The sequence below is a fragment of the Melanostigma gelatinosum genome, assembly GCF_949748355.1.
Source record: "Melanostigma gelatinosum genome assembly, chromosome: 13".
Classification (NCBI taxonomy): Eukaryota; Metazoa; Chordata; class Actinopteri; order Perciformes; family Zoarcidae; genus Melanostigma; species Melanostigma gelatinosum.
This window is the reverse complement of record NC_136646.1, coordinates 14,463,772-14,474,606: the sequence shown is the minus strand read 5'-3', so window position 1 is coordinate 14,474,606 and position 10,835 is coordinate 14,463,772. Positions and strand designations below refer to the sequence as shown.

At 43.5% G+C, this 10,835-nt stretch overlaps 1 protein-coding gene across 1 annotated transcript; it reads right to left on the bottom strand.

The window, feature by feature from the left end:
- Nucleotides 1–3,309: 3,309 nt before the first annotated feature.
- Nucleotides 3,310–9,346, bottom strand: rdh8a (retinol dehydrogenase 8a). Its single transcript, XM_079281275.1, has 6 exons — nt 9,012–9,346; nt 6,636–6,797; nt 5,285–5,464; nt 4,837–4,930; nt 4,553–4,736; nt 3,310–4,396 (listed from the first exon to the last, which is right to left on the bottom strand). The coding sequence occupies exons 1-6, from the start codon at nt 9,115–9,117 to the stop codon at nt 4,169–4,171; spliced, it is 954 nt and encodes a 317-aa protein (XP_079137401.1). The 5' UTR covers nt 9,118–9,346; the 3' UTR covers nt 3,310–4,168.
- Between the last annotated feature and the right edge of the window lie 1,489 nt (nt 9,347–10,835).

The following is a 10,835-nucleotide window of genomic DNA, read 5'->3' as shown; positions in this document are numbered from 1 at the left end:
ATATGCTTATTTGTCTGTGAATTAAAAATATAAATGCTTCTCCGCACTAGATTCCCAGACATCTAATTACAACATTGAAAGAGAGAAACAACTGATCCCGCGGTGGAAGGGGTTAGAAACCCCAAGACAGATGATATGTTACAGGAAGAAATGTGAGTGCACATCATGATGAGAAAAGAGTAATGTGTTTGTTCACTTTGTTTCCTTATCTGTTTATCTACTTTTTTTAAATTGTTGAACGTCATGCCCTTCGGCTTGCCTTGCCCACAAACAGGACTTTCAGGTTTTTAGCAAAACCTGCGCATTGACATCAGCGGCTTTGCTGTCAAACTCCTCTTGCGAAATTTGACACCAATCATACCTCATTGTCCACAATAAAAACAAGAGGATCACGTTACCCCACCTCAGATTTCATCATCTCAAAGCCCAGCACAATCAACCATCATCCCCTTGTTTGACAATTATCGTGCTTGTACACAGAATGAACCCTCTAATCACAGAGTTTCACAGTCATTGGAACTGGTCGTTTTGAGAGAGTGAAAAGAGCGGAACAAAACGATACGGTGGTGGGCAAACTGAGTCGCAGACGGGAAATTCCTGCTGGATTGTTTATGTTCTGGAAGAGCAGTGGGGAAAGGGGACAACGCTAATGTTGTAATGATAGTGACAATAGCGGTTCTGTGTGGGTAAAACAATGTGTATGACTGGCTAGCTATGGAGCCAAAATGCTATTGATTTATGTTCTGACCTCCAAACGATCCTGAATGGCCTCGCAAACAAGCAGCTCTACTCAGAACGAGGGATGTTGACCCCCCCCCCCTCCCTCCATGTGTGAATAAACAAGTGACCCACGTTGGGTCTGTGAGAGGTCACTGCACAGCGGAGTTATGGAGATGGACAGAGGAGAGGGCAGACAGACAGTGGGCCTCAGAGAGACTGAGAGTGCGTGAGAAGGAAAGAGAGAGAGAGGGAACGAACAGAGAAGGAGAGCGAGACGCTGTGTGTTGGTTTCTCCCTGTGGCCTCTGTTGCCCTAATGGACCCAGACGCCACAGGCCAACCTCGGGGCAACTTGGGCTTCTCCTGTGTTGACTATGTAAAGATTGATAGCTCTCTTCAGACCCCCAGATCAGCTCTTGATGGATAGTAATATGTCCCATGTGGCTACATCTCCAGTCACATGCCGCCATGTTAAACGGTGGCTGACCTCCACCTTTTCTTTCTTCAGTCTTATTGAATATATTTCTGATCCACAAGTCATAAGTCATATGGCGGTTCTGTGACACTATTTAGAATTATCCAGAAAGGATCCTTGAAAGCAATGCAAGTAATAACAGGAACAGATAAGTGGAGCCACATTTTCATCCATCCTGACCTGGGATTAGGCTGAAGCACCCTGTCTAGACATCAGCTCCACTTAATGCAGCATCCCACAGCATCCAGACCTCGATTCCTTTCCTTTGATTCCTCTGCTTCTTTCACACTTTCCCTCTCTTCTTTTCTCTTTCTCACTTTCAGTCCAACTCAGTTCTCACAATTTTCTGACCTTTGCAGCTCCCTTTTTGTTTTGTTTAATCTCTGACTCCCTAGCCTATCTCATCACTCTTCAGGCTTAGGTGTGGTTCTCTGGTGATGATGACAGTGAGAGGAGGATGCGGTAAAACGGCTGAACCAGCAACAACCCAGCAATACACAAGGCAGACATATTTCAAAGAATGTCTCCTACAAACATGCCAAAGGTACCTTTTGAGGTTTCCCATTTTTGTCCTTCTCTCTACTCATGTTCACTGTCTAAACATGCAAATGGCTTGTTTGTCCGTACACAGCGAGGGTGCATGAAGACAGAGCTCATGCATGTTTAGCGGCTCAGTAATTGTGACAGGGTTACAATTAAGGGAAGACTTAACCACGTCACGCTGCCCTCATTATACTGCAATTATGTTCTTGATTGTGAAACAAAGGTGCACAACAATGGTTTGATAAGACCTCTTGTTCAATGAGACTTTGCTGTAACTCCTGTGTTCATTCAATTAGTAAACAGGTCTTCCATTCAGGCCTGTGCACCCCAATTCTCATCTTCCCAAATGCGACAAACTCCCACCCCTCGCATCCCCAAAACTCCCCAACCACCCCCTGCCCTTAGCCTTCAGCGTCCCACATTGGGTCTTGGCATCCCCCTGAACATTCAAGACACAGAGACTCCTCCTCCAACCTCCTCCCCCCCCCCCCCCTTCCCCACCGCCCCCCCGCACACACACCCATTTGATTGTGATTGACAGCATCTTTGTCCCATTGTGCGGAGCTGTCGCCTCTGATGAAGACACATAGACAGAGCTGAGGCGCTGCACTCATTGTACACTGCACAGAATCTACAGGTCTGGAACCTGTGGTCTGATTATGAGCTCCGTGCAGTGGGTGAGTCTGGACACGGCAGGGCACGGCAGGTTGGGATGGGACAGGGTGAGTGCAGACAGGACAAACTCTGGCTGGGCTATCCAGGCCAGACTGCAGGCCTCTCCCAGTGTGGACCAGGGGGTCCCCGGCCCTATGGGCTGAGGGGGCCAGCTGGAGAGGGAGGCTCAGTGCTGCGCAATGTGTCTGAGGAGGCCGTCATTAGGGTTCACCCCTCCTCAGGGATGGGAACCAGGTCACATTCTCTCACACGGCACAAAGCAGGGTGTGTGCGTGAGAGGGGTGGGGGTTCAAGGGAGGGGTTTTGATGGGGAGCAGGCCATGACCTCTTTATATCCATCAACAGATCACTAACTTGGCCCATAGACATGCTCATACAACACATACACACGCACGCATGCATGCAAACACATGCTAATGTATGCGTATGTGCACGGACAAGAATGCACAAAATGCATAAGGAAAAACAATTACGTGAGGCATCATGTGTCTTCACCTGAATATGGTCCCAATAGCTTAAAGTCTCTGTGAGATAGGTTTGTTAAGCTACATGAAAACTAAGAAAATGGTAATAATTCTTACCACTAAGGAATATGTATATATATTTCCCCCCCCAAATTAACCACAAAAAAAATTCTAATTATGGATTGGTGTTGACTACATGTATTGTTACAAATCCAAAGTATAAAACAATTCTGCTAAAAAGAAAGACGGCCAGTGTCTGCAAGATATTAACGATTTAATTATATTGCACTTGTTTATCTCAGGCTGCTGAGGACAAATTCCTTTACACCACAGCTCCAGCTCCTGCTGGCTGATCATTCTATGAAATCCAAAGGTTGACTGCCAGGGAAAAACAGTGAAATACTGCCCCCTCCTGGTGCCCAGGGAGTCTTGCAGACAGAACGAAACATCTTGCAGAACTTCCAGGAAAGTATCAGTAAAATATATTCGTCAAAGCGGTCACATTTTGTTATTAATATCCTTAAAAAACAAAGATACTGTTGATGGTAAATCACAATTGTATTTATTTTTAAATCAAGGAGCTGGATTAAAAATATCTGACCCAAACCTTCAGCTTATCAAAACAATGTAAAAATATGATTTATTAACAGCAGTTATGACCATGAGAACACTAAAAACATGAAATGATGGGCACGAAACAATTAAAGAAGATAAATTCATTCGGTCTCTCATACATGTTATAACTCCGGTGAGCCTGAGTCTACAGTTATCTCGGCTACAAGTTATATAATTATTATTTCTCAATATTTTTCTTGTTTGTCTCTGTAACAGAGTTAATTTTTTTGTGCTTTGTAGTCTGTGCATGGGGCTCACATCTCATGTCCTGTCTGTGAGTTCTCATTTCAACAATATCGACATCGAACAACTATATAACCACGGTATGTCTGACTATGGCATGGCCTTAGCTTTATGTACAATGATCCAACGTTTGTGTGTGTTTTATGTATTTCTGTGTTTTATGCATGTATGTTTCTCTCTGTGTGTGAGCCTGCGAGTACATGATGTCATCCTGAATACAACATCGCTGTGACAAACTTGTACAATTGTGCATGATGTCTGGCAAAGCTTATCATGGTAGTGTCTTTGAACTAAAAGGCACCTCCCCTTTCCTGGGCTACTGGCTCCACCCTACCTGCTTAGCCCAAAACCTCAGGAAAAGGCAGTAGGAACTTGGTGGGGGTCAACAAACAGGGGGGGGGGGGGGGGAGGGGCAGGATTGGTCGACCCCAATTTTAGTTCGGTGAGACAGTGCGTCTACGCAGGCAGCTGCATGTCAGGCACTTGAGGATGCTCATGGTGATGTGCATGAGAGGGCCAAAATTGAAGAGCAGATTGTAGAAGGTGTTGACAGAAAGGCCGCCAGTCTCATCTGCGTACTTTAAGGCCACAATGGGTGTGTAGAGGCTGTTGGTCAGATTCCTGAAGCGGGGGCTGTTTGACTCAATTACCTTTTTGGTGCACTGGAGAGACGAGAAGCAAAATAAACGTTTGACTAATTTCATTGCTATGCAAGCCGGTGGAATACGTGTACCAGTTAGTGGTCACAGAAACACATCGTTGATTCTCAAATCCTGAGCTAGATTTGTCAAATGTGAGTTAGAAACCTTTTCTCTTACTTTGGCTATGTCCTCTGGCGTCTGGCCCATGGCTTCAAATATATCTATGGATGATGGCAGGTAAACGTCTTTAAAATACCGAACTGTGTCGGCATCTACTCCCGGATACTCCATCTTGGCCACATCCTCCATCATCTTTGTCTCAAACTCCGTGTGCACTGGGCCGGGCTCAATCATGGACAACCTTTGGGGAGTCAGATGTAGAAAGGCCCGTGTGAGGGAGCAGTCGCAGTACAAAGCAAAGACAGATGTGAAGGAAGAACAGAGGGAAGAGGGTAATCTACCGGATATTGAACTTCATCAATTGCACGGCCATACTCTCACAGAAACCTTCCATGGCAAACTTAGAGGCAGTGTAAACATCATTGAACACCACTCCTAAGTCAACAAAACAGGGAGAAAGAGGACAGCATCACTGCATAGTACCCGAGTGAGGTAAGCAGACCTTTACTGGAAATGAAAGGCATCGTAGGCAGACAAAATAAAACATATTCAGATAAACTGCTTGCTAGCATTGTTAACACTACTATTGGAAAACAATAGGATTCAACAGGCTACATATAGATTTTTAAAAAGTGCCTCTGTGTTATGTAATGTTTAACGTTCATGGTATTATAAACTGAATTGTGACTTAACTAATTTAATCAATCGTAAACACTGATTTACAGGTCAATAAAAAAAAAAGAAGATTATATATATATATATATACACACGCACACACACAAATCATACCCTGAAGACCCATGACACTGCTCATGACCACGATGTGTCCTGAACGCCTCTTCTTCATGTCTGGCATCACTTCTTTGATCATGCGAACTACACCGAAGAAGTTGGTCTCGAATACTCTTTTCATCTCCTCGATGCTGATGCTTTCCACAGGTCCCAGCAGGCCCACACCTGCATTGTTGACTGACAGGAAACACACACAGACACAGAGATGACAAACCCGCTTGGATCTCCATCACTGCACTTACCACATACTTTTAAATGGTTGATGTTGTTGACGATGATATTGTTCATTTAACATGAAGAAGGGATATTGCACTGTTCCCTGATGGCCTTTTTTCGACAAGAACAGATCCTTATTGATAGATTACAGATGGCATTTCTTGATATTGCCACCAGATGTCAGTGTGTGACAACGACAGCGAGGTGTGATGTAACAACAGTCCATGTTGAAGGGCCTCTGGGTCTTGAGTAATTAGGTGAAGGGGGATGTCATGATGGATTTAGAGTGAGGTGGATGCAGGTTTATAAATAGAACCTTTATCCAGACTAGAGGTTTAAACATGACAAACAAAAAGAGACCGATTTTCAAGAGTTATTAATCCTGCAACATACATTTGACCAAATTACAATAGAATGAGTTGATTAACAAACACCAAGGCCCTAATTAATTGTTGGTGATGTTGTGAGATTCATGGGTTTCTAAATACATTGTATGTTCTTTCTCAGCTGAAAGGACCCCCCCCTTCAGACAAATAACAAGAAAATGAAGGTGTCATGGGCAGATAAGAGCTGCAGACTCAGTTTCAGCTATATTTCAAACACTCAGTCAGAATATCAGTTTGGTGCAGAATCTATCTGCCCACTGGAATTCCCAGACTCTCCCAATCTCCTCTTCCCCCATCGAACTGCAAAACCACAGATGACAGCGCTACAAGAGATTTGCCACCAGAACCCTTTCAGTTATTTAAAAAGTTGTAGCTTTATAACAGGAATAACACTATACTGTGATAGTTTGCTTGTCCACTTGACAAGTACGTTAGATATTTACTGTTTCTCTCTCTCGTGGAAGGGCGACATTGCGGTTTGGGTTAAATATAGGCTACTATCACAGGAAGGTTCAAGGTTTGTGTTCTATGCATTCGATTATCGTTCCTAAAAAAAGACAAGAAACTCATGCAGTACATTTCTTAACGACTTATGGTTGTACACTAAAACTATTTATCAACTGATCTAAAAAATTATGAAAAATTTAAAAACAAAACATGTATAGACCCACGTTTAAATCAAATTGAAAGCTGGGGAAGGGGTCAAATGGCAGATGCAGGCCTAGTTTCGGGTATCTTCCACTCACTCAGGATGTCAATATGGCGGTCCTTGACGTTGTTGATGCACTGCTTGACCGACTCGTCACTGCACACATCTAGTGGAAGCAACATCAAGGTCTTGCCATATGCGTCTCCAGCTGCCTCCAGAAGCTTGTCCTTCTTCTTCAGGTCCCGCATGGTGGCAATGACTGAGAGGGAGAAACAGAGGAGTGTAAAGTATTGTACATACACTTGTATGATGGTGTGGCTTCAAACTTCACAAAAAGAGCCTCTTTAGTACCAGGAAACGGTTCTTTAAACTGGTACAGTAACACACTGCAAAAAGTGGCTTTATATTTGAGTCCATTTTTGTCATTTTCTTATTTAGTCATGAAGAAAATCACGTTTAATTATTTACTGTAAAAGGGAAAAAAAACACCTTGACCCATTGTCACACTGATAAAATGACACACTTTACTGTGAAACCTCTGATCTCACTAAATGACTTCCGCACACACACCCGGACACACACACAGTTGTGACAGAGTCATACGTGCAGGTCAGAGTTCCTATGACCACGCCTGTCAGTTTACAGGACACATTATTGATTTCCCCTGAACTTTGACCCACATACAGGACACACATCTATCATGACCAGTGACAGCAGCTATCAGCAGAGTGTTGACTCAGCTTTCATGGCTTCTTCCATGTTGTGTGTTGTGCTGACACTTTGCTGACTGACGCTTTCTAGCAGAGAAAGGAGAGACTGTGCTGTTGCACAATGCACAACCAACGGGAGCAAATAAGCTCTTCTTCACACATTCATCTGGTTCTACCTGTTGTCCTTGACCGATAAAGGCGAACCCCTTACCTGATTCGTGTCTGGACAGAGACAGGGTTGGATAAGTAAGATGGAAAGAGGGATTGCTATGCTGTGGAGGCTTTGCATTGCCATTCAATGCTACTGATTCGTAATGAAGCTCAGCCCATTTTCTTCTTTCGAATGTCGTTGTGTAAGTGTCATCATCCAACATATACACTCTATTCTTGTAATGACGTTTCATGAAGTCCAGTTAAGTTTAATCTCGTGATTTGGAAACTGTGTGTCCATGAAGCAACAAAGAGATTTAGAAGTGAACAAGAGATCTATTGTTCTTCTGGCTCCTGCAGGAATTACTCTTGGGCTGCTTCAACATTCTTGAATTAACCACATTGCATTGCACACACAAAGGTCTTTCTGGGGGTTTCTCTGAGTTTTGGTGCATGTTACTGCTGCAACTAATTATCACTTTTTTTGCACAATGCAATATTTAATCTCTAAAGACCTCCGGAATGAGCAGATCAGCTTCATTGCTCAGAGGTAGCCTTATTGACATCAGGTCACAAAAAAAATCTGCTCAAACCGGTGTTATGGGAGCAGTTAATCACTTCTGTTTTCCTCATCGATGGTGATAAATCCCATCAGACCCCGAGGGCCCCCAAATAAACTTGAACTAACCCTTGCTTGTTCCTGAAGGACAGCCGTAAAAACTGCTTGAATTAGTTGAATTAGTTCATGTATAAGATGACTGCTGAAGTCAGGGGTTTCACTGTTACCTCATGACCCGACCAGGCCCACAGCTACTTATGTTATTCTGCATAAAGTCACATGTAACAACAACGGGGGTCTGAAGGCCAACTCTTACCAACAGCAGTGGGGGTGGGAAGGTGGTCTGATGTAATAATGTCTGAGGCTCCACCACACGGAAAAGGTTCTGGAGTGACACAACCAACGATGGCTGGGAAGCAGGAGAGTAGACCCACAGACACAACAATGTCAAAGTGGGACACTCTTAACTCCACTGTGCACCAATGAAGACTTCAAACAAGGCCCTAGCTTTAGAGTGAACCCTCGCTTGTACAGGTCTCAAACTTTGTCCCCCTTGCAGCACTCGCTCCAGTGAGGGGACTATAGGCACATTAGACACGGCACTAAACCGGAGCAGGCGGTCTACAATTCGCTGCGATAAAAGGGCGCTTTGTGCTGGAGAAGTCACTTGAAAGAGAACTGACAAGACTCCTTTTATGATTCCGGCTGGAAAGCGGCATCCTTGCAGAGCCCTACCATGGAAACTGCGCTTTCAGATGATAATTGTTGAGCCAAAAGGGCGCCTGGATCCCAGTCCTTACAAAAGGATATGGATCCGATATCACTAGGGTTAGTTGTTCCAATGGACATTACAACATATCACTTCGTTGCCATAAGGCGGAGAGTTGCGCACGAAACTCAACAGAACTTTGTGCGTAAAGGAGTTTTGGTGCATTAGCAGAGCATTAAAAGGAAAAGTAAACACGAAAGAGGTTTTCCTAAGCGAACCACACTGTTACAGGCTTGCTACTTATAGGTCCGATCAAAGAAACAATGTAGAAGAAAGCGCATTTACCATGGTAACGCTTCTTTTCATCTTTGGCCAGCGTGACGGCGATTCGTAACCCGATGCCGGAGGAGCAGCCGGTGATCAGCACAACTTTCTGCCCGCTGTTCGCCATGATTTGTGCGGATGGGCGCCGTGTTCAGCAGCGGTCCTCTGCTCTGGATGGTCGCTGCCGAGGGAGCTACCGATCACAGGACTTAACAAAAACTAATGCGGATCATACAGCCACCTCAGCCATGTGAGCCTCTAATTCAGTCACATGTTCAATACAAATCAGTAACCAAAAAAAGACGTGGCATTTCAAACAGGATTTTAAAACCTGATTAGGTGCCGCCTGCTCTGAAAATTTGGTTATTCCTCTAAAATGTGCGTGGCCGTGCATGCGCAAACGTGCGTGTTTTGTTGAGGGGGCAGTGCTTGCTTGATTTCTGAGCTGGTGACCCCAACAACAAATAACTGTACTATTCATGCAGTAGTCACGTGATGTTTTGGTCATGGTGGTGGTGTTTAATATTCTCAATAGGAATGATTAAAACGTTTTATTTCACGGTAGCCTACCAAACGCTTTTTTTGTTTTATGTTTTTTATCATTTCATTTATACTTAAATTTAATTAGTTCATTTAATTTTAACAATACTTCAAATTCGCTATATTTGAGCAGCAGGTAACAAATTAGATTGTATTATTATTATTATTATTATTATTATTATTTGTATTATTACTGTTATGCTATTTGCTGTTGCTAAACTTGTTATTCGGCCTGAGTTGATTAATTTATAAAACTAGTCATCCCATGTCTTATTTTGGAAGGGAATGTTTATGGTAATTTAAAGCGCTGCATTGTACTGCCATCTGGTGGTAAGGAACGGTGCAGCACACTTAAGCAGCACTAAGGCTTTACTGACTGCATAATACCTCATCAAAAACCAATGCTAATAGCATCACCATAATCCCAATGGAAAGTGAATATAAGAACACAAGAAGAATGGCGTGGGTTTGCTTATCAGCTATGTCTCAGTTTGGTTTCACAGTTATGCCATCAGCAAGGCTGTGTCGTGGTGACGAGTGGATTCTTGCACTTAGATTCTATTCTTGACGGATGTTGTAAAGGGTCAAAGTGCTGCTGATAACAAACCAGACATGCTTCTTTTTCTCTGATGAAAGGCCATAGTGCAAGAGTCAGAGTCTGCCGTGTTTGCCGTGTTGCTGAATGTGATGCAACCACGTGCAAACTGCAAGTCTTCCATATACTCTAATACTGATCCTCATAAGCCCCCAAGAAGGGATGAGTGCATGGTCCAAAGAGCAATCTGGACTGATCAGTAAGCAAGCCAGAGAGTTGTTAAAAGCAATCTGTGACTGATGCCATTCTCCTTTAACTCACTTTTGGCATCTACTTATCTAATACCTTGCTAACTTTACATGAAATACATTTTAAACGAAAGTGCTGCAGCTGCTCCAGATAAGCACATACGTATACATTCCTGATGCTTTTACATATTTGGAATAATTAGCATATCTGTTTCTGTTTGTAAGAATTGGATTGAACTGGGATCATGATGATGGAGCTTCCCGGCTCAGGTGCCTTTTGTGTCTCGTTTGGACAGAGTCGAGGAGGATTACACATTACATGTTAAACAGTCTGAAACGCTGCAAGCTATTTAAGATTATTGTCCGACACGAAACATTTCTGCCCTTGAAAAGCTAATTACAAGCATACAATGATGAATATGTCCCACCTGATGTAATCCTTCCCCCTGGTTAACCTCTTTAACCCCATTCATCATTTCAACATGCTAACACAGTGTTAAGCATCAGGCATGTTAAGGACAA